Source organism: Callorhinchus milii, unplaced genomic scaffold, assembly GCF_018977255.1.
Source record: "Callorhinchus milii isolate IMCB2004 unplaced genomic scaffold, IMCB_Cmil_1.0 Scaffold1, whole genome shotgun sequence".
In the NCBI taxonomy this organism is placed as follows: domain Eukaryota; kingdom Metazoa; phylum Chordata; class Chondrichthyes; order Chimaeriformes; family Callorhinchidae; genus Callorhinchus; species Callorhinchus milii.
The window spans coordinates 71,954,264-71,978,211 of record NW_024704742.1 but is presented as its reverse complement, the minus strand read 5'-3'; the positions used below and the strand labels follow the sequence as shown (position 1 = coordinate 71,978,211).

The 23,948-nt window shown below is 47.9% G+C and overlaps 1 protein-coding gene across 3 annotated transcripts; it reads right to left on the bottom strand.

Annotated features, from left to right (window-relative positions):
• Positions 1–73: 73 nt before the first annotated feature.
• smyd5 (SMYD family member 5) lies at positions 74–12,843 on the bottom strand. 3 transcript variants are annotated; one of them, XM_007908567.2, is made up of 13 exons: positions 12,727–12,843; positions 10,518–10,626; positions 9,824–9,963; positions 7,400–7,521; positions 6,660–6,729; positions 5,177–5,281; positions 3,996–4,058; positions 3,211–3,281; positions 2,619–2,725; positions 1,646–1,702; positions 1,345–1,439; positions 781–851; positions 74–399 (listed from the first exon to the last, which is right to left on the bottom strand). In XM_007908567.2, the coding sequence occupies exons 1-13, from the start codon at positions 12,817–12,819 to the stop codon at positions 282–284; spliced, it is 1,221 nt and encodes a 406-aa protein (XP_007906758.1). In that variant the 5' UTR covers positions 12,820–12,843; the 3' UTR covers positions 74–281. The 3 variants fall into 3 exon arrangements, with proteins under 3 accessions (XP_007906758.1, XP_007906759.1, XP_042193393.1); XM_007908568.2 differs by lacking the exons at positions 10,518–10,626; positions 12,727–12,843 and adding an exon at positions 10,443–10,509; XM_042337459.1 differs by lacking the exons at positions 9,824–9,963; positions 10,518–10,626.
• Between the last annotated feature and the right edge of the window lie 11,105 nt (positions 12,844–23,948).

The following is a 23,948-nucleotide window of genomic DNA, read 5'->3' as shown; positions in this document are numbered from 1 at the left end:
TCTCCCCACTTCTTGCGCCCTCTCTCCCCCCCCCCCACTCATTCTGTCTCTCTCTCTCTCTGCTTGTTCACACACTCTCTCTCTCTCTCACTCCCGCTCACTCTCCGTCTCTCTCCCGCTCTTTTGATGTCAGCAAGTGATGGAGGGAGTCAGTTAGATTGTGTGCTATTTGCTTGTGTTTTTTAGGGTGGGTGAAGGCTCACTCTCTGCGTGTGTCCGTGTCTCTCTCTCTTGCCGCTGGTGGGTGTGGGGTCAGCCTGTGCCCGCGGTGCTCGCCATCGTTACACATCCGTCATCTCATCCTCTAGCTCCGCCTCCTCCTCTTCCTCCGAAGTCAGGTCAGGATCGCTGGCCTGGGCCAGGCACTTGGGACAGGAACAGGTGAAGAGATAGTTCTCTCTGAGGGGAAAAAGCACAGGCAGGTCAGCGATAGAGCAAAGCTCCCTCTAATGCTGTCCGTCCACACTCCCAGGTCAGTGACAGCATAGGTTTGAAACAGAGTAAAGCTCCCTCATGCCTATGTTTATCCTAGCAGTAAGTAGGAACCCAGTTGTTCACTTTTTGGTTGTAATAATCCCTAAAAAAAAATGTGATCACTCAATCCACGACAGTTTGTGGGACACTGCTGTGCGCAATTGGGTGCCGCGTCTCGCCCACAAAATATACAATCAATTTACTTTACAGTATATTCTGTGAAGCGCTTTGAGATATCTCAACTGCATGAGTAAAGTGCAAGGATTATTATTATTATTAGAAATGCAAGTTGTTGTTATTGGGTACCTGAGGATCTTCATGCGGGAATGCCTGCTGCGGTCTCGCTGACAGCACTCAAGGTAACTGATACACAGCTCCTGTGGGGCAAACACACAGGTTATCGGTCTCTAGGAAAAGGAAGACAACCTCCCTCTTCCCCACAACCACGCAGGTGTTGCTTGCCAGGCTCCACTAGCTACCTATTGCTGAATGCAACATTTCAAGATTCTCACACTCGCGTACGAATCATTTAATTCCCTACATATCTGACCTGCTCATATCCCACTTCTCTACCTGCTCCCTTCGGTCGACAAACTCAGGCCTTCTGCTTGTCCATCGGCAGCCATACTTTCAGCCACTATGACTCGAGTCTCTGGAACTCTCCCTCAAATCCCTCCGCCTCGCCCCTGCTTGTCTGTCTTCACATTGCATCTGAAGTTGTTCCTCTTTTGACTGCTTATGCTGCCTCCAAGGTCAACTCCTCTCTCTCACTGGCTCGCTGTCAGGCTCTGCAACTGTAAGCACTCCAAGACGCTTCCCTGAATGTTGAGCGATGTATAATCACGAATTGCCGTTGTTGTTGGACCATACCTCTCCCGCCTCGATGTCCGTCAGTGCCGTCAGGTGCAGCAGGAAATTGCTCTGTGGGAAACAGGTCTCAGAGTTGGGGGTGCAGCTGTGGTTACCTGAAACAGAAGAGGCCCCAGTCAGTGTGAGCTCACTGCTGCTCAGTGCCTCGCTCAGCTCACACTGCTCACTGTGTCCCTCAGGCTCACTGTGTCTCTGTCCCTCAGGCTCACTGTGTCCCTCAGGCTACTGTGTCCCTCAGGCTCAGTGTCCCTGAGGCTCAGTGTGTCTCTGTCTCTCAGGCCGGTAGATCACGCTCACTTACAGCAGCTCTGGAGCACGTAGAGGCCGGAGCCTTCACAGTTCAGGAACTCGCCACTTTCTGTAACACAAAAGACACAGCCATCAGCTCCTGTCTGTCCGTCTCCCGACTCCCCGAAGCTCAGGTTCAGGACGCTGGGTGTCCTAATGAGCCAGAAACCAGCAAAGTGACAGTGCATGGTGCCCAGTAGCCACTTGAGGGCAGCAGACATCGCCCCCTGGGGTTCAACTGGGAGAAAGTCAGCCAAGATCCTCTGCTCCAATCATTATTCAGGAGCTTTCCCCCCTTAATAAAGGTGTGTTGAACAGCCTTACCCACCCCACCATTGCTGACAGGCCTTTAGCCTACCTGCTACCACCCTCTGGAACCATCACATAATCCTTATGAGTCTTCCCGTCCCTCACCTCCTTCAATGTTTACCTTAAGGACCTCTCTGCTCTTTGATACTTCAATCAACTCTCCCCACCTCTTGGCCCCTACCCCCGCCACTACCCCCTGGGTGATTCACCTTGTCTGGGAATCAAACCCGGGTCCTCTCACTTGCGAGTGCTCTAACTACTACGCTACAGGACTACAAAACTGTTGTGGTTGTTGTAGTTGTTGTTTTCAACACGTGGAGTCCTATAGCTCAGTGGCTGGAACCCTCTCCTTGCAAGCAAGAAACCTGGGTTTGATTCCTTACTCTGCAAGCCTCTGTTTACCCAGCAGTAAGTAGGATCACGGTTGTTAGTTGATTGGCGGATCGCTTTTCGGGGCGTAATAATTCCTTCAAAAAAAAATAATTTTGTCACTTAATCCACGACTGTTTGTGGGACAATTGGCTGCCATGTTTTGCCCACAAAATATATTGTCAATTCACTTTACAGTATATTCTTTGAGATATCTTGAAGAGGTGATAAGGCACTACATCAAATGTAATTTCTTGTTGTGGTGGTGTTGGTTGTTGTGGTTGTTGTTGTGGTGGCAATTGTTGTACCTTTCTCGATGTCCTTGTACAGCTGGTCAATAAAGGCGTCCAGCTCCTCTCGCTCCTGTGCAGGAAGCTCCAGTGCATCGCACCCGTGCACCCACTGACTCAGAGAGCTGCAAAGAGAGGCAACCCATCAGCACAACTCAGCAACACTGCTCCGTTCCTCCTGTCCCCACCACTGTCCCTTCTCTCCCCTCAGTTGCTCCGCCCCTCCTCTCCCCTCCACTGCCCCACCCCTCCTCTACTGCCCTCATCTCAGCTCCACCGCCCTTTAGTTATTTGCAGCCAGATTCAATAGGCAGTTTGCACACAGTATCATCCCACAAACAGTCACTAAAGAATGAGTGATCGTCGGGAGAAACTCCTTTCTCTTTTCTAATAATGTCGCGGGATCTTTAGCATCCACCAAGCAAGGTATGCGGGGATAGGACAGCAGAATGGGATTAAAGTCGAGAGCTCCAGTGAGGGAGTGAGCAACAGCACAGACACAATGGGGAGAAAGCAGGGAATGGGATTAGAGTGGAGAGTTCAGTACAGTCATGATTGGCTGAATTGCCTCGTCCTGTAGTGTGATCTCTCAGGCTTTGTTGAGACTCACCTGGTCCCGATGCCTTGCCCATTAGTCCCAACCAATGCGAGGAGTGAAAGGAATCCCTCAGGAGTGAACCACTGGAACAGAGCGCACAACACATGTCATCCGGATCTGACACACATGGAAACCCACCACTGTGATCAGCCGGGTGTCTGACACACCCGGAAACCCATCACCGTGATCAGCTGTTGATCAGAAACCCGTCAATGTGCTTAAGTCTCCAAACTAGATTGAGTTCCATGCATGTAATGTCATGGGAATACATGGAATTTCTGTGTGGAATGGAAGTGCTCTCTCTCTCTCTGGAGGGACGCAGTGTGCTTACCTAATTCTGGAGAATATTAGGCACAGGTTGACAGATTGTGTGTTGGTTGGGGTAACTGTTGGAGTCTAACCAGCTAAAATCACATTGCTTGCCATTGAAAGGGTTGACTCGATTCCTACATTATGTTGCTGTCACTCTGCCTTGGAGCCCCAAGGAGACCACAATAGTTGGTTCACCAACAAACAGACGAGAGAGAATATTCCCTACCCCCCAGCCCCCCCCACACCCCACACAAAAAAGAAGCATTTGATCTACCGACACCCTGAGGGAGATTGTATTGGGCGGAAGGACAGGAACAGGCCTGTGATGTTCATCACTGACCCCCGTGGAGCTGTCCTGACGAGTCAGTGCGTGCAAGGCTGGGAAAGTGGCTTGAATCTCCCCCCTTTCCCTCCAACTCCTACCTTCCTTTCCCCCACCCCCGCCCACTACCCGGCAAGGGCAGGGTCTGAGGTTAGTCACTTACCCGAGCGAGACATTCCTCATGCAGAGCTTCAGTAAACAGCTGTCTGAGGATCTGCTGCTGCCCCTGGAGACAACCACACACAGTGACACATTCACCGTGAGACACACACCCATCACCACAGTGACACACAAGCACCTGGCACCTCTGGAATTCCATCCCCCAGTCACTCCGCCTCGCCCCCTCCTTAGCCTCCTTCAAGTCCTGCCTCAAGACCCTCCTCTTCAACCATGCCATCGGCCACCCCTCTTCCCCTCCCCTCCCTTACTCCCCCAACCCCAGCTCGGGTCTGAAATGCTGTACACTGTCCAGCGCCTTGGGACGTCCTCCCGAAATGAAAGGCGCTATACAAATGTAATCTTGTTGTTGTTGGCACCACAGTGCCACACACACCTGTCACCACAGTGACACACACACACACCCGCCCATCATCATAGTGACACACACACACCCACCCATCACCACAGTGACACACACACACACACCCATCACCACAGTGACACACACACTCCCACCCATCACCAGTGACACACACACACACACCCATCACCACAGTGACACACACACACCCACCTATCACCACAGCGACACACACACACCCATCACCACAGTGACACACACACCTGTCACCGGAGTGACAAACACCCTTCACCACAGTGACACACATACCCTTCACACAGTGACTTACACACCCGTTACCAGTGACACACATACCCGTCACCAGTGACATACACACCTGTCACCAGTGACACAGACACCTGTCACCAGTGACACAGACACCTGTCACCACAGTGACATACACACCCATCACCACGGTGACACACATACCTGCCACCACAGAACCTGATAACACCACTAATCTACAAGTAGGTACAGGCAGACACCGCTGCCCTCTCTGAGGGGTACAGGCAGGCAACCCCAACCCTCCCAGAGTTTTATGGAACTTTTCTCCCCCCTCCGTTGAAGGCTGCCCATTCCTTCCCCAGTGGGTGAACAGCAATGCTTCAGGTCACTCTCAAACAATGGCAGTTCAGCTCCGGGGATTGGGCGATATAGAGCAGGGCTCGGGGATGGGTGATGGGCGGCGGAGGGATAAGTGAGGGCTGGTGGACAGGGAATCAGACGATGGAAGACAGGCCCGGAGGCACGGGCTAGTGCGAGGCCTGGGCCTGAGAAATACTGACCTGGAACTTGTCCCCAATTAACTTGTGCACAATCTCTTCCTCTTCGTTGGCCGTTCGGCTGCAGAACTGGGAGAAGAGCTTGAGCCAGCGAGCTTTGTCCTTTGCCTTTTGAGAGACACACACAGCAAACGTCAATCACCTGACTTGGAAGGGGGAGGGAGGGGAGGGGGAGAGGGGATACTTGCAGAAAACAAGGAGAGCGCGTTCCTTCCACTCAATACAGCATTACAATGTCAAAAGGTCTCAGAGAACTCCACAAGTGTAGTGACTGTGCTGGAACACCATCATGGACAGTTAGCTCAAAGTCTCTGACGTGGGAAGACCATACCCACAACCTTCTGACCCAGAATGCAAGCGGCTGAGCAAAACCGACACAAACAGCTGGGAATGGGCAGAAAGGTGGCAAGTGAAGTTTAACAACAAGTGTGAGATGATGAATTTTGGGAAAAAGAATAAGAGGAAATGTACGTTAATGAGTAAACGTATATTGGTTAGTCTGTGCCCAGTGTCCAATTCTGCCACTCCCCATGGGGAGAAAGTCAAGGCCATAGAGATGGTGCACTGCAGATGTACTTGGATGACACCACAGATGGGAGGCTTTACATAAAGAAAGTGGAGCTACACAAAACAGTCACTACACTTGACATGGTTCACTGTGAAGTACGGTGTGTCCACAAAGTCCTGTTATCCCCTATTACAAAACAGCGATGTGAGACTACGGAGGAGCTGAAACAAGCTGTCAGAGATGTATTTCACCTCCTCACTACATTCACGTTACTAAAGATGTCATTGAACATGGTGACGGATCATAATCTACCATGAAAATAATGGCACTCACTCACACCGACCGATCCTCTGGACGTCTAAATACAGTTAAAACACTTGTACTGAATACAACTAAGAGCTTCTAAATACAATTATCATTCCGATGATTTATTTTGATAATTGGGTTTTGATAAGAGTAAATAAGGAGAAACTGTTTTCTCTGGTGGGTGGGTTGGTAACCAGAGGACACAGATTTAAGATAATTGCAAAAGAACCAGAGGGGACACAAGGAGATTTTTTTTACCCAGAGAGTTGTTACGGTCTGGAATGTGCTGCCTGAAAGGGTGATGAAAGCAAATTCAATAATAACTTTAAAAAGGGAATTAAATATACATTGGAAAAGGAAAATTTGCAGGGTATGGGGAAAGAGCAGGGAAGTGGGACTAGTTGGCCTAATTTTTCAAAGAGCCGGCACAGGCACAATGGGCCGAATGGCCTCCTTCGGTCTGTAAGACTGTATGATTCTTCCACATGTTTCAGTTGTTGTTCAGTGCATTATAGGAAAAAAAATGTGGGGATAACAGGACTTTGTGGACACTTATAATTTTGAAGGTAAAAATTCTCTCATTTGACAAGTACCTCCCCCAACATCCTCCGCAGTGTCTCATTGTCACACCCATGAGCCCCGCCCCCGCCCCTCCTCTGACGGCCTCTTTACCTGCTTCACTGTGGCAACTAATCTGGCCATGAGCATAATACTGGCAGTCTCCGGAGGGTAATGCATGTTCCTGAAACACCCAGACATAGAATAAGCAGTGTTACAGCATGGCTATTATAACAATATAACATAGAGAATGGGATTAGAGTACAGAGCTCCAGTGGGGGAGCGAACACCAGCACAGACATGATGGGGAGAGAGAAGGGCATGGGATTAGAGTAGAGAGCCAGTGGGGGAGCGAGCACCAGCACAGACATGATGGAGAGAGAGCAGGGAATGGGATTAGAGTAGAGAGCTCCAGTGGGGGAGTGAGCACCAACACAGACACGATGGGGAGAGAGCAGGCAATGGGATTAGAGTAGAGAGCTCCAGTGGGGGAGTGAGCACCAACACAGACATGATGGGGAGAGAGCAGGGAATGGGATTACAGTGGAGAGCTCCAGTGGAGAGCGAGCACCAGCACAGACACAATGGGGAGAGAGCAGGGAATGGGATTAGAGTAGACAGCTCCAGTGGGGGAGAGAGCACCAGTGTTGCCGACAATAAGGTGTTTATCTTTTCCTTTCCTCTCCTGAATCTATGGGGGGGACAGCAGAGGGGGATGAGAGCGATTGTCAAGAGCCCCCACTCATGCCTCCTCCACCACCCCCACATACACACGCACATAAACATCTGAGAGAGAGATAAACACACTCAGATGTAGCTCAGACTTGAGACTCCCAAACAGGGTCTGTGCTCACCTCCATGCCTCCTGCAGCTTGTTGAGAGGATGCTTAGGGTCGTCCTTCGAGGGCCCGAGGCACAGAGCCTGATGATACTGATTAAAGGCTACCTGTTTGCACTCTGCACTGCAGTACACCACCTGGACAGACACAGTACAGGGGTCAGCTTGGCTCAGTGTAGACCACCAACAACAAAAAATTATATTTACACAGCGTCTTTCACGTTGGGAGCATGTCCCAAATCTAATTCTCATCCTCCAGCTGCAACTCTATAATAATAATAATAATAATAATCCTTGCATTTGATATAGCGCTTTTCACGTCGGGAGGACGTCCCAAAGCGCTTCACAGAACACACTGTAAAGTGAATTGACTGTATATTTGTGGGCGAACGCGGCAGCCAATTGCGCACAGCAATGTCCCACAAACAGTCGTAGATTGAAAATGACCAATTTTATTATTGTTTTTGGTTTATGAAGGGATTATTATTAGGCGTGTGGAGTAAGGAAACTTGCCCAAGGTTTCGCCCTGTGCCTGGAATTGAACTCAGGTCTCTCGCTTGCAAGGCGAGTGCTCTAACCACTGAGCTACAGGACTCCACAACTCTAGGTCCGTCGATGTTCTGTCGAATTGTTCAGCAGACATCAGGGCCTGGATGAGCTCACCTTTCTGCAACTAAATATTGACAAGACGGAAGCCATACTCCTTGCCTCCCGTCAACGTCTTCAGTCCTGCGGCTCTGACCTCTTCAACCTCCCCGGCCTATCCCTCAGACTCACCGAACTCGTGCTGTCCTTCCTCCCCCACATCCAGTTCCTGACACCTTCCTCCACCTCCGCCACATTGTCACCTCTAACTGTACCTCCGTCCATGTGTTTGTCACCTCCCGACTCGACTTTTCAAATGCCCTCATTTGCCGGTCTCCCCAGCTCTGCCATCCACAAGATCCCAAACTCCGCCGCCCACCCCCCCCATCACACCAGCTCTATCCAGGCTCTACTGGCTCACTATTGTTGAATGGATCGATTTCAAGATCCTCACACTTGTTTTCAAATCCCTTCACACCATGGTACCTGCCTACCTCCCTGACTTACTACCCAAACCACTACCCGCTGCCTCCGCTTGACTGGCTCCGATCTCTTGCATGTCCCTCGTGTTCTCCGTTCCAGCATCAGTGGCCGCACTTTCAGCCATTACGCCCCAAAACTCTGGAACACTCTTCCTCTATCCCGCCCCCTTTCCCCTTCCTTCCCCCATCTTTAGGTCATGCCCGAAGACCTTTCTTTTTGACAGTGCGTATGGTCACATCCACCCAGCTCGGTGTCATGCTCCGCCACTGTCAAACGCACCCTGCGTGAGGGGCGCTATATAAATGCAAGTTGTTCTTGTGTCAAGGAGCTGGACAGTCAGGGATTTGGACCCAAGCTGCAGGGTTGGGATCACGAGGAGTAGAGGGCAAGTGGGGTGCAGGAGGAAGGATAACCAAAGGCACGGTCAAAGAGGAAGGTCTTAAGACGGGCCTTGAAGGAGGCAAGGGAGGGGATGAGGCGAAGAAGCTCTGGATGGAGTTCTAGAGGATTGGGACAGAAAGACTGAAGGCTCAACTGGCGATGGTGGAGCAGGCAGGGTGAGGAACATGGAGCAGGCCAATGTCCCTGCAGAAGGGAGGAAGTTGTCAGTTGGTAAAGTTTAATAGATTGAGCAGTAGGAAGGACCGAGTCCATGGCTTGCTTTATAGATAAGACAAGTGGTGACTAATCCATGAACATTCGCACTCGTCTAGGTGAGTCGGTTTTAAGACAACAGTGTGTTTCTAGCTTTTCTTGATTGAATATTTCTTGATTTATGGCATAAATCGTTGTTGTTGTTGTAGACAAACACAGCAGCCACAAAGTGTGACACAGCTCGTGGTGAGTGACCAAGCAATTTATCTGGGGGATTGTTGGCCAGGATACTTGGAGAGAGAAATTCCTTCGTTTTTTAAATGCTCTCTTTGCTGGATCTTTAACAATCACCTGAATAGGCACAGATGGGACCTAGATTTTAACATCTAATCCGAAGGATAAAACTTTCGACAATGCACCACTCCCCCCAGCAATGCACTGGAGTGTCAGCCTAGACAGTGAGCTCAAAGACGGCTTGAAACTACAACCTTCTGACTCAGAGGCGAGAATGTGATGAGCTGAGCCAAGCTGACTGAGCAGTTGGTGTGGAGAAAACGACAAGTGCTGTATTGATGGGCTGAGCAGCCTGTCACTGTGTCCCATACAACAACAACAAATTGTATTTATACAGAGCCTCTCATGTCAGGACGACAACACACATACTGAGCTCAGAGGCTTCCAATCTACACTACTCCGAGCACCAACTATGCGCCGCTACTCGCGTGTGCCATCCGTTCCCGGAATGCTAAGCTTTTCCTGGCGTGCCATTCCCTGGTACCTGGCAGAAGGGACAGAGCTGGTGGAGCTGTGGGCGGACGCTGCACTGCTCCTGGTGAGGAAGTATCAGGTCGGGATTCGCTGAGAGCCTCCGGCCATTCTCGTCCGCTGTCTCCAGGGGGCGCATGCAGTGGTCACAAGCTGTCCACACACAGAGCAGGTCAGAGCACAGCACATCACAGGTCAGTGACATCTCGCAAATTCCCCCCCAACCTGCACTCAACTCTCCCAAATCCCATCCTTCTGCCTTGCAAAATCAGCCCAGTATAAGTAACACACCCCACGCACCCCAGCTCATCTAACCCCCATCACCAACCCTTCTGCCCCTGCACAACCAATCCAGCCCACAAAACAACCCCTCAACCTGTGCAGTAATCCCCCTCCGCCCACATGTAAACCCAAACCCCACCTGCCTCGGAGATTCCCACATGTATGCCAACTTAAAGTACCCACCTACCATCCCTCCCCCGACACCCCCCCCCTCCCCCACAAGAGCATAAAAAACAAGGAATAGGAGGAAGCCATTCAGCCAATCGAGTCTTTCATCATATCCCTTCAAACCCTTGCACACCAAACATTCCCTGACCTCCCTATTGAATATTCAACAGGGTTGGACCCACCAGTTGTTTGTGGTAGTGAATTCCATGTTTCCTGCCCCAGATTCTCGCTATCATTCTTCGAGGTAAGACACCTACCCTTATATTTATAGAGTGCATTCCAAAAGAACTGTGCAGACACCAGGGGGCGCTCCACAAAGATGGTTTCCCCTCTCCTTACACTTTTAGTGGCAAAGAGTCCCTTTCCCTTCAAAAGAAGAAACAAAGTCAGTTACAAACAGAAATAGGGCATTGGCCAGGACAGCCATCAAAGCAATGTCCAATTTTAAAAAAAATTATAACTTGGTCACTCAATCCACCGTGGGTCATTGCTGAGCGCAATTGGCTGCTGTGTTTCGCCCACAAAATATACAGTTAATTCACTTTACAATATATTCTGTGAAGCGCTTTGAGGTGTTTCAACAATGTGATAAAGCACTATATCAAATGCAAGGATTATCATTATTAATTCTCCTGAATCAAACTCCATGTGCTCGTGGGCGGTGAGTCAGTGACTAGAGAGCATCAATTTAAGATGGTTAGGATATTGAATTCCCTGCTGGGAGCGGTGATTGAGGCAGAATCAAAATTAGCTTTCATAAGGGAACTAGATAAATACCTTTAAAAGGAGTCAACTATAGGGTAAAAGGAAGGGCGAGGAAAAGGGAATGAAAGGATTGTTCTTGAGGGAGCAGTCACAGACACGATGGGCCGAATGGCTTTCTTCTGTGCTGTAAATGTCTATGGTTCTATGTTTCAATCACCCCTCCTTGCCAGACTCCACCAGATCCCAATGGATCCTCATCCTGAAACCCCCCTCATCATCTCCTGAGTCGCCATCTCCTTCAGCCCTGCCTCCTCCGACTATTGCTCGTTCCTCACTTCATCCATTTCACCATCAGCAGCTGAGCCTTCATTCACAATTTTTTTTCTCTCTCAGGAACTCACTATAAAAATCCCTTTGCCTTGTCCCTACTCTATTCCAACTCATAAATGAAACACTTTACAGAAACAATGCAGCTCACCCAGCAGGGAGTAGAGGTAAAATAAATTAATGATGTTGCCGAAGGCAAGATCACAAGAGATCAATTTTATAGGAGTTTTGAAGAAATTGAGAGAAAAAGCAAGATGAAGGGTTCAATCGAGGCAGGTGTGGGGTGAGCACAGTCGCTGACCATCGTTGGTAGGACTGAAGACGGGAACAAGCAGTGGAGTAAGATAGGAGACCAGAGACAGGGAGTCCAGCTGTGAGGATACTGATAATTTGCTCAACAGTTGAGCCCCAGTATTATCCTCGGGATGGTATGAGGGGTCTTCTTGGGGCTGAGCTGGCTCTAAGATGACATGTTTGGTGACAGAATGTATGAATCAAGTCCACCCTCTGTGGCGGTCTCCAGCCCGGTTCCTGAGCCAGGCAGATCTGCAACCGATTTAAGTGGCTCCAAATTGTGTGAAACCCTTCAGTAATTTGGCCGTTATTAAAAGCTGTTTCTTAAACAGAATCTGGCCTTGGTTCTGAGCCTGGATTGCAGTTTCCCACAAAACGTTGCTGATGGTTGAGAATAAGATTCAGCGGCGGGACCCTGGGGAAGACGCAAGTGCGAGGAGCCTGGCTATGTGCTGAATGGGAGGTAAGCGGATCACCTCAGAGCTGAACTGGCTCCAAGGTGACATGTTTGGCAACAGAATGTCAGAATCAAGCCCACCCTCTGTGACGGTCTCTCGTCGGGATCCTGAGCCAAGTGGGTCCGCAGTGTTCCAGGGCACTGCTGATGGCAGCACAGCCCAGCCTGGCTCATCACCAGGACCTGGAAGGGCAGACCAGTCACTGGGGGCAGGGAATCCTCCCACTCAGCTCCTGTTAACCCTGCAAACCAAAGCCCTCACGGGTAGGGTGGTCCCAGCTGGACACACAGCGGGAAAGCTGGCCAGACAGCACTCTCAATGGCAGGCTATGCTGCTATGGTTAGACTCCAGCAGTTACCCCAACGCACACTCTGGGGTCCCCAAGCCTTAGCTCTCGCCGACCTGTGCCCTAATACTCTCCAGAATTAGGTAACCAGGAGGTGTCCCTCCAGGGAGAGAGAGCATTCCATTCCAACTCCCCGTGTGGGGGGTTTCGGTGTGTGTGGACGGGACACCCGCAGGTGCGGGTTGGTTTGGAGACGCTGTGCCACGTGGTGACGGGTCTCCTCGGGTGTCAGTCCCAGCAGCGGGTCAGCGGGTCAGGCTTCCCGCCAGCGGGGGCCGGGCCTCGGCCCCGGTCACCCCAGCACACGGCAGAGCCGCTCCCCGGGGCCCCTCTCACCTTCAGGCCGCTGATGAACCTGACCTCCACCCGCGAGGCCGCGCCGCTCGGCTCCGCGCAGAAGCTCAGCAGTTCGCTCATGGGAACCGCCATCTTACTGCCCTCTGACCCCGCCAGCCGCCTGGCCAATCAGCGAGCCTCGCCCCACAGCGCCCCTCACAGGCAGCGGCGGGGACAGCAGCTCCCTCAGTCACTTACAGCTGCACAGACCCACTCACTGGGTTACAGTTAATAATAATAATAATAATAATCCTCGCATTTGATATAGCGCTTTTCCCGTCGGGAGGACGTCCCAAAGCGCTTCACAGAACACACTGTAAAGTGAATTGACTGTATATTTGTGGGCGAACGCGGCAGCCAATTGCGCACAGCAATGTCCCACAAACAGTCGCAGATTGAAAATGACCCATTTATTACTGTTTTGGGGTTTTGGAGGGATTATTATTCTTATGATAACAATAACAGTGATAATCCTGACATTTGATATAGCGTCTTATCACGTCATTGAGACGTCTCAAAGCGCTTCACAGGATACGTATATTTTAAAGTGAATTGACTGGGTATTTTGTGGGCGAAACGCGGCAGCCAATTGCGCACAGCAGTGTCCCACAAACAGTTGTGCATTGAGTGACCAAATTATTATTATTATTTTTTGAAGGGATTATTATCTCCAGAAAGTGATCCGACTAACAACTGGGTTCCTACTTACTGCCAGGTAAACAGATGCGTGTGGAATAAGGAAACTTGCCTAAGGTTTTGCTCAGAATGGGAATCGAACCCTTGCGAGGCGAGTGGTCTAACGACCAATATACTATGGGACTCCGATAGGTTAGTTATATACACTCACACTGAGTTAGTTACACACTATTGGCTGTTTGCAGGATGTTGCTGTGCACAGATTAGCTGTCACTTTCACTGAGAAAATACAGAGTCACTCCATCTTCCCCCTCCTCGCTCCCTCCCTTCCCTCCCCTCACCCTGACCATTTCCCCCATGTCGGGTCCTGACCCAACTGTCCAGTGCCTTGGGGCGTCCTCCCGAGGTGAAAGGCGCTCTAAATGAAATCTTGTCGTTGTTGTTCCAGTAAATCGTGTGAATTGCTTTGAGATGTTTCGATGATGTGATAAGACGCTGTATCAAACACAAAAATTATAGTTCTAATATCTAATATTTGATTTGTTGAGTGTATGTATAGTGATTGATAGTACTTCAATTACTGATCCATTGGGCTTTGTATATTAATGTATGATTCTCTGTCCTCGAGGGAATAATGAAAACCATATAATGAACAAACCAAAATAACTCTATCCAACTTACACAGACTGTACAGCACGAAAGCAGGCCACTCACCAAACCAGTCTGTGCTGATGTTTATACTCCACATGAGTTACCCTCACTTCTCATTCCTTCCCACTCTCTATCTTCCTCTCTCCCTCATGTGAAGGTCTAGTTCAAGTGCTCTGGGATGCTACGCTCTGTGAGGGCCGCTATATAAATGCAAGTTGTTTTGTTGTCCAGCTTCCTTTTTTGTCCTTTGGATGAAACATTAAACCAAGCTCCCGTCTGTGTCTGTTCAGGTGGACTTTGAAAATCTCGCTGCACTATTCAAAAAGATGGGAGTTTAACCTGGCCGTTTGTGGGCTTCTGTTGTATTCATATTGGCTGTCATGTTCACCTGCACACAAAAACACTTTCACTGCCCTTTTCTGTGAAGCAATTTGGATGTCCTCCTTATATGAAAGGCGCTATATCAAATACAAGGATTATTATTTATTAAATACATCTACATTATCTGTTTCATCTGCAGTGGAGAGTTCCACATTCTCACTTTGTGTGGAGTCCTGTAGCTCAGCGGTTAGAGCACTCGCTTTGCAAGCGAGAGACCTGAGTTCAATTCCAGGCAGAGGGCGAAACCTTGGGCAAGTTTCCTTACTCCACACCCCTAATAATAATCCCTCCAAAACAAAACAATAATAAATTGGTCATTTTGAATCTACGACTGTTTGTGGGACATTGCTGTGCGCAATTGGCTGCCGCGTTCGCCCACAAATATACAGTCAATTCACTTTACAGTGTGTTCTGTGAAGCGTTTTGGGACGTCCTCCCGACGTGAAAAGCGCTGTATCAAATGCAAGGATTATTATTTATTATTAATCTCTCCGAAATTCTCCTTTAGATCCTCTATTTGCTAATTTATACTTCTATTTGCTAATTTATAGTGTTTATGGATTCTGAGACATGGGGTGCAATTGCTGCATGCTACCACATGGAGGCGCTAGAGATTACCAAATAAGCATTCTTCAGTATGAGGCTTCATCCCAGTGTGGCTGTCAGGCTCATTTCCCCCATGAGGGGGCAACACAGCCTTGTGCTTGTGCCGGTTCCCTGAAAGAGCTCTTTTCACTCCCTCCCCACACCACTGAGGTCCCATGTGCCTGTCCAGGTGGATGTTAAAGATCCCACGGCGCTATTCGAAAAGAAGAGTTTCTCTGTTCCGGTGTCCTGGCCAACCATCTCCCAGATAAAATTGGTTACTTACTCCATCGTTGTTTGTGGGACACTGCTGTGTGCAATTGGCTGCCGTGTTTCACCTACACAAAGGCACTACACTGCACCCCTTCTCGACAGTCTCCCCAGCTCCACCACCTCTGTATCCTTACCCGCACCGAACTCCACACTCCCATCACCCCAATGCTCGCCTCTTTCAAGGCCCGTCTCAAGACCTTCCTCTTCGAATGTGCCTTCGGTCATCCTCCTACCCCCACTCTCCCTGCCCTCCACCCCTCCTGATCCCAACCACCAGCTCGGGTCAAAATCCCTGACCTTGCAGTGTCTTGGGATGTCCTCCCGAAGTGAAAGGCACCATACAAATTTATTGTTATAAGAATTATTATAATATGAATGGTATTAAACTTGCGCTCTCCGGTGACTGACTCAGTGACCACTTCATATTTCCTCTGTTCTTGCTTCCTCATTGCTCAGAGCGGACGTTTAGTGTTGAGGCAGCTCAATGCTGTAAATGTTGTAGATGCAATGCTATCGACACTCTTGTCACCTCCTACCTCGATTTCTCAAGCTCGCTGCTCGCTGTTCTTCCCAGCTCCATCATCCACAAGGTCCAACTCCACCACCCACGTCCTCACCTCGACCAAACTCAACGCGCCTGTCCTCCAACAATAATAATCCTTGCATTTGATATAGCGCCTTATCATGGTGAGGCATCTCAAAGTGCTTCACAAGGTATATTGTAGGGGGTAGTGACTATAATTTGTGGGCAAAACGCAACAGCCAGTATGCACACAAACAGCCATGAAGTGAGTGATTAATTTTATGGATTGTTGGCCAGGATACCTGGAAAGAAAAACTCCTTTCTCTTTTCGAATAGTGCCATGGGATCTTTAACGTCTACCTCAACAGACAAGGTTGGGTGGGAGGATAATCAAAGGCACGGTCAAAGAGGACAATCTGCCTTGCTCACGAGAGGACCCAGGTTCGATTCCCGGATGGGGCGAAACCTTAGGCAAGTTTCCTTACTCCAAAAGCCTCTGTTTACCTAGCAGTAAGTAGGAACCCTGTTGTTAGTCAATTGGAGGATTGTTTTCCCTTCAATAATAATCCCTTCAAAAATAAATAATAATTTGATCACTCAATCCTGCTGTGCCCAATTGGCTGCTGCATTTTGTCCACAAAATATACAGTCAATTCACTTTACAGTATATTCAATGAAGCGCTTTGAGACAATCTCCATGACGTGATAAGGCGCTATATCAAAATAGAAGTATTATTATATTATTATAACCTTCTGCCCCAGAGGCCGGAGCAGTGAGTCAGGCTGAGATGTGTAATTTGCCTGTGCTGGATGGTGAGGGTGGGGGTGGGGGGGAGACAATAAGGAGGAGGAGGGGAGAGGGGAGGTGGGGGATTATGTTGAATAGATGTGGGGGTTGTGTCAGGACAGCTGTGCTGACAAAACCTCTGTCAATACAGCGGGCAGTTTCCGTCCCTTTTACATGGTGACGGGAAGCTGTGGGAGAGTTGACATTACTGTCTTATTAAAGCACTAAATTGGGAGGCTGGTCGGGAGGGTGACACTTGATCTTACTAAACAGCTCAAGGCCAGAGATTTCCTTTGAAACCCTTATTGTAAACACGGAAACATTTCGCCACAACATATTCGCCAGAAAAAGTCTGCTCATTGAAGTTGAAATTCGTTCAGTGAGAATGGAGTCTCTGCAGTGACAAGTGACCAGGAATGTTTCATTCGCTGGACGTGTTTTCCGGGTAACTATTTGGAGCTGTGGTGCTGGGGGTCATTTACCAGTGATGGAGCAGAAGCTGAGACGGTCAAACCACAGCTGGTCTGCTTCAGCCCTACACCACACCGTGGCAGAAGGAATCTATCTGTTCGGTTTTGTTAAAGAAAAAAAGCGCATTCACTTGCGACTTTACGAACACATTTGCAACTCGAAAGAAATTCGATTTGCATTGTGTGATTTTAGACACCCGCAACACACCGACCCCACTGTCCAACTCACGTTTTATTAACTCAAACTCCCTCTCCCTCTCTCCCTCTCTCTCTCTCCACATGATATATGAAGGCATTTTAAGATTTTTAAAGTATTCACGTTACCTCCACCCACCCATCCTGTGTTAGAGAATAACTCAATGTTTCATCTTGTGAAAGAAAGAGAGAGAGAGAGAGGGAAAGAAAGAAAGAAAGAAAAAGAAAGAAAGAAAGAAAGAAAGAAAGAAAGAAAGAAAGAAAGAAAGAAAGAAAGAAAGAAAGAAAGAAAGAAAGAAAGAAAGAAAGAAAGAAAGAAAGAAAGAAAGAAAGAAAGAAAGAAAGAAAGAGGGATTGAAGAAACAGAGAGCAAAGAAATCTGTCCTTTGGATGAGTCGAGTTCCCGTCTACCTGTTCAGGTGGATGTTAAAGATCCCGCGGCGCTATTCAAAATGAGAAGGGAGTTTCTCTTTCTTGGTGTCCTGGCCAACAAAACACCAAATAAAATCGGTCACTCACTCCATGGCTGTTTGTGGGACGCTGCTGTGCACAATTGGCTGCCACGATTCACCCACAAAATATACAGTCCATCCACTTTTCAATATATTCTGTGAAACATTTTGAGATGTCTCAACAATAAGATAAGGCAATAAGATATATTAAATACAAGGATTATTATATTATTATAGTTTATGAAGAAGGGAAGGTAGGAAGGATGAAAGAGAGAAAAATTCCACCAGTCTTAGGCTGAGACCATTATTTAAAATTTTAGACAGCACAGAATTCTGACCGCCTGCCCGCCCTCCCCCTCTCAGAAATTCAGCCTTAATTTGAAGCTGTTTTCTGCAGTCCTTAAAAAATTGGCTTCATGGCTGTTTGTGGGATGTTTGTGTGCAAATTGGCTGCCATGTTCACCCACAAAGTCACTGTACTGTGTTGTGTGCTCACATGTGGGATCTTTGCTGTACTACACTGTACAACAAATCCTGGGAAAGCGCTTTGATTTTTTTTAACAATGTGATTAACCAGCCTGGCTCAGTTGAAAGTACTTGTATCTGAGTCAGTCAGGAGGTTGTGGGTTCAAGCCCCAAATTGTGGACTCTGAGCTCACAGTCCAGGCTGACACTCCAGCTCAGTGTTGGGGAGAGAGAGTGCTGCATTGTCAGAGACGCTTTCCTTCAGATGAGATGTTGATCCAACATGTCTGCACCCTGTTCAGCTGGACATTAAAAATCCTGTGGTGCTATTGAAAAAGAGAAGGGATTTTCTCTCTCCTGGTGACCTGGCCAACAATCCCCCAGATAATATTGGTCACTCGCTCCATGGGTGTTTGTGGGACAGTGCTGTGCATAAAGTGTCTGCCGCATTTCCCTACAAAATACAGTCAGAAACCTTACAGTAAATCCTGTGTAGCCTTTGAGATATTTCGATGATAATAATAATAATGCTCGCATTTGATGTAGCACCTTATCACATCGTTGAGACATCTCAAAGCGCTTCACAAGATATACTGTAAAGTGCAGTGATTGAGTATTTTGTGGGTGAAACACGGTAGCCAGTTGCCCACAGCAGTGTCACACTTTGAGAAGTCTCAACGACATGGTAAGGCACTATATCAAATGCAAGGATTATTATTATTATCGTGACTAGCCAGTGTATGTGTGAGCACACAACACAGAGAGTTTCAGATTGTTATAATGACCTCTGAGATGTAACAAGCGAGTGGGACAAGCCAGCCTTTGATACCCCCCTTGGGGTTCACGCTCTGCCTGCTGCCCCGCTTTGTCCCAGATTAAACCAGTCAATTACTCATCATGCTTCTCATTAGCGCTGAGCACACAAGTCACTCCCTGAACTTTCACTTTGCTAACAAGCTGAGAAAAGTGTCACCTCTCCTCCAGGTACCACTCAAACAGGGACAAGCGAAGCTGTCAACAGTAACATAGGGCAACCATTCACTCACAATTTCTCTCTATCTTGCTGCTTTTTATCTCTCTCCACCTCCCGCAGAGAGATAAAGAACAGCAGGATAGAGAGAAACTGACTTCCATCCCCCACCCACACTGCTTAGCTCCCAGGAGGTAGGTGTCAGTTTGCCTACAAAATTAGTCGCTACACTTTATATTGATTACCGTGAAGTCTTTGAGATCTTTTGACGTGATAACGTGCTATAAAACTTTCTCTTTTTCTCCTTTCTTTCTCTTTTTTTCCTCCTCCCCCCCCTTCCCACTTCCTTCCTTCCTTCCTTCCAATTTCTCTTTTCTTTCTTCCCTTCTTTCTTTTTTTCTCTCTCTTACTTTTTCTCTTTTTTTCCCCTCTTTCTTACTTTCTTTGTTTCTTTCTCTTTTCTTTATTTCTTTCTCTCTCTCTCTCTCTCTCTCTCTCTCTCTTTCTTTCTCTCTTTTTTTCTTCAGTTGGTAGCACTCTTGTTTCTGAGGCAGAACATTGTATGTTATGGCCCCACATTGGGCCCTTTAGCTCGCAGTCCAGACTGAAATTCCAGTGCAGTGCAGTGCTGGGGGAAGAGAGAGCATAGCATTGTCAGAGGCGCCATCCTTCGGATATGACATTAAACCAAGGTCCCCTCTGCTTTTCAGGTGAATGTTAACAATCCCGCGGTGCTATTGGAAAAGAGAAGGGAGTTTCTCTCTCCCAGTGTCCTGGCAACAATCACCCAAATAAAATATTAAATATCCTGACCCGGTTCCACCCTCCCTCTGCCGAGTCTTATCCTGCGAGACCATTATTATCTGAGAATTTAACCTAACACAGCACTACGAGAAAGGTATAAATCCAGTCTGAATCTAGGAGTTGAAGAAAACATGGTTTTCAAACCAGGGCTGGGTTCAGGATCACTCCACAATTCTGTGGGACTTTAAATATTAAGGCAAAACAAGGTTAAAATAATAAATAATAATCTTTGCATTTGACATAGCACCTTATCACATTGTTGAGACATCTCAACGTCCTTCACAGAATATATTTAAATTGAATGCATTGACAGTGTATTTTGTGGGTGAAACATGGCAGTCAATTGCGCACAGCAGTGTCCCACAAAAGACATGGATTGTAGGACCAAATTTTTTTTAAAAGGAGGGATTATTACCCTTGTTTAAGAGACATAGGAACATGAGACTAAGATTAAGTGAATTTTGGCTAACATGATTCACCTGATAAAGATTTTAATAAAACCCCTTGTGTTTGATACAGTGTGTATAATTTTAAACCTCCTCAGAGTTTCACAGAGTTTTTCTCAAGTGTGGTGACTGTGTGTTTGTACAGGGTGTTCACAAAGTCCTGTTATCCAATGTTCTTTTTCTACAGTGCACTGACCAACGACTTAAACATGTGGAAGAATGATAACAATTGTATTTAAAAGTACTTAATTGTAGTCAGTACAAGTGTTTAACTGGATTTAGACGTCCAGAGGATCGGTGTGAGTGAGCGCCATCATTTTCATGGCAGATAATGATCCGTCTCCATGTTCGGTGACACCTTCAGTAACATGGATGGAGTGAGGAGGACGTTACTGGTGTCAGACACTGTTACGCTCGACTCAACCGCAAACGAAAATAAGAAATTAATTGTAAAAAAAACAGGGGACTAATGTAAACCACGATAAGCTGTTTCACCTTTTACTGAACAGGAGAAGCAGTAGAAGCAAAGGACACGGCCTGCGATTGTAGGGTGGTAAATTCAAAATAAATCTGTGGAACCACTACTTCAGTGAGTGAGTAGTAAATGTATGAAACAGGCTCCCTAGGGAGAGGCAGTGGAAGCAGAAAGTGTTAATTCTTCCCAAAGCAAATTAGATAGATTTCTGTTATGAAATAAAATCTCGGGATACAGTATATAATTTGTGACACAACATGTTATGTGACTGCTAGGATGGTGAAAGGCCAGCTGGGTGGACCTTGTTCTTCTTTCGTCTAGCAATTCTTATGTTCTTATGCACACCCTGCAGGTGAACGCGGAAACCAATTTGTACACAGCGACATCCCCACAAACAACCATGAAAGTGAATGAGAGATAAAAGCCACAAAGCAACTGTGGCCGTCTGGGACCTGGGACTGGAGTATAAAAGATTTCCTACCATTGTTTGGTCTCTGGCCACACAGGGAGCAAAGCTTGGGACAAGCAGCACAGGCACAAAGGCTTCACAGCCCTTTAATTGACACCAATGATGTTAAATTAAGTTGTAACTTTTCAATGGTAATGATCCGGTACAGCACGCCACAGATTTACAACAAGGAAACAGGCTATTCGGCTCAACGTACCTGTCCTGGCTCTGAAAGAGCTCAGTCGCTTTCTCCTCCCCACCCCCCCTCCCTCCACACACACACACACACACAGACCTTACCACATCGTCAAAATAATAATAATAATCTTTACATTTAGTACAATGTCTCATGAACAACGTCTCACAAATAGCCATGAAACAAATGAGTAAGTGACCAATTTTATTTGGGTGATTGTTGGCCAGGACACCAGGAGAAAGAAACTCCCTTCTTTTTCCAATAGATTATAAAATAGAATAGAATAAAAATGTCTCAAAGCACAGGATTTATACTGTGAATGCAACAACCGTGTGTTTTGTGAGCAAACACAGCAGCCAATTTGCGAACAGCAATCTCCCCACTAACAGCCATGAAGTGAATGACTGATTTTATCTGGAGATTATCGTCCGGGACACCGGGAGGCAGAAACTCCCTTCTCTTTTCCAACAGCACCGCGGGATCTTTAACATTCACCTGGACAGGCACTGACAGGGAGCTCGTTTTAATATCTCTCGAATGGACAGTATGTCTGAAAACGCAATGCTCCCCCCTCCCCTGCACTGGAGTGTCAGCCTGGACTGTGAGCTCAAAGTCCCCGATGTGCAGTTTGAACTCACAACCTCCTGACTCGGAGGCGGGAGTGCTGTTGCCTGAGCCAGACCGACACCAAATTTGATGCAATATAAAATCGAATTTTATTTTGTCTGTTTTCTGCAGCAGCATTTGAGAGCAAGTGACCAAGCGAGCAAGCGTGTGTGTATGTGTGTGTGTGCTGACTGTCAGACTGCTGTGGGAAGCTGAGAGCAGGCACAGGATGTGACAGATTAGCAGCTGCTAATGGAGAGCAAAGTGTCATTAAGATGTGGCCATGGGTGGGGGGCCTCATTATTTAAGACAATCACCTAATAATACCTTAACGTTCCACTCCAGCATCGCCGCGCTGGGGTGGGGGTGGGGAGGGCCAGTTTGTGTATTTACAGTCTGAATTAGCAACACAGGAAAACAGGGGAACAGGGACCCATGCGAATACCCATCACCGTGATCAGCCCGGTGTCTGACACACATGGAAACCCATTGCCGTGATCAGCCGGGTGTCTGACACACATGGAAACCCATTGCCATGATCAGCCCGGTGTCTGACACACATGGAAACCCATTGCCATGATCAGCCCGGTGTCTGACACACATGGAAACCCATTGCCGTGATCAGCCCGGTGTCTGACACACATGGAAACCCATTGCCGTGATCAGCCGGGTGTCTGACACACATGGAAACCCATTGCCGTGATCAGCCCGGTGTCTGACACACATGGAAACCCATTGCCGTGATCAGCCGGGTGTCTGACACACATGGAAACCCATTGCCATGATCAGCCCGGTGTCTGACACACATGGAAACCCATTGCCGTGATCAGCCCGGTGTCTGACACACATGGAAACCCATTGCCGTGATCAGCCGGGTGTCTGACACACATGGAAACCCATTGCCGTGATCAGCCGGGTGTCTGACCCATGTAAAAACACATCACTGTGCTTAAGAGAATCCAAACCAGACTGAGAGTTCCACATATTTACGCCACCTATACATGGAATACACATTTCCCTGTGGAAATGGTCAAACAGGAACTTGGACCTTGAAGGAGGCAAGGGAAGGGAGCCGGGCAAGGGTGGAGGTGATAGGGAGCCTGGTGCGGGAGAGGACACAAGCTGCAGAGTTTTGGATTGTACGGGGGAAATGCAGTAGCCAATTGCGCACAGCAGTATCCCACAAACCGTTGTGGATATAACACCATAAACAGCGACCAATTTTTTTTGAGGCGTTATTACCCCCGGAAAGTGACCCGCAAATCCGCTAACAACCAGGTTCCAACTTACTGCTGGGTAAACAGGTGTGTGGAGTAAGGAACCTTGCCCAAAGTTTCACTCCACTTGGGAATTGAACCCCAGTCCTCTCGCTTGTAAGGTGAGCACGCTAAATTATGCTATGGGATGCCTCACGAGGTGATCGTGAGTTTGCAGTACACACCCCAACACATTTGGCTACAAAAACACACAGTCACCGCACGTGAGAGTAAAATCCCGTGAAGCGCTTTGAGACATTTTGGTGTCATGATAAGGCACTGCATCTGATCTAAACAATAAATTTAAAAAAATTTGCATTTGATACTTTTTATAAAAACGTATTTGTCCTCTTCCCAAAAACTGCAAAACTTGTAACAAACTTGTAAGAGGGAGGGAGATGAGTGACTGGGTGAGTGCAGGAGTAGGCACGGCACAGGGACCATAACAAAGAGAACAGTGAGTTCAAACAGGATGGAGCTAATTGAAGGAGAATGGGACTAGTCTCCCGCAGAGGGCAGTCAGATTAAAGGTCCCAGTGACTGGGGAGCTCCTACACTGGAACGTTTCGTCTGCAGCCAAATCACCTGAGCCGCAACAGGGCA

Coding starts and splice junctions, on each gene's coding strand:
- smyd5 (XM_007908567.2), bottom strand. CDS start 12,819: ATGGCGGTTCCCATGAGCGAACTGCTGAGCTTCTGCGCGGAGCCGAGC. Junction 4,059..5,176: donor TAATTGGGGACAAGTTCCAG/GTCAGTATTTCT, acceptor GGTTGTCTCCAG/GGGCAGCAGCAGATCCTCAG. Junction 852..1,344: donor CGGACATCGAGGCGGGAGAG/GTATGGTCCAAC, acceptor TTTGCCCCACAG/GAGCTGTGTATCAGTTACCT.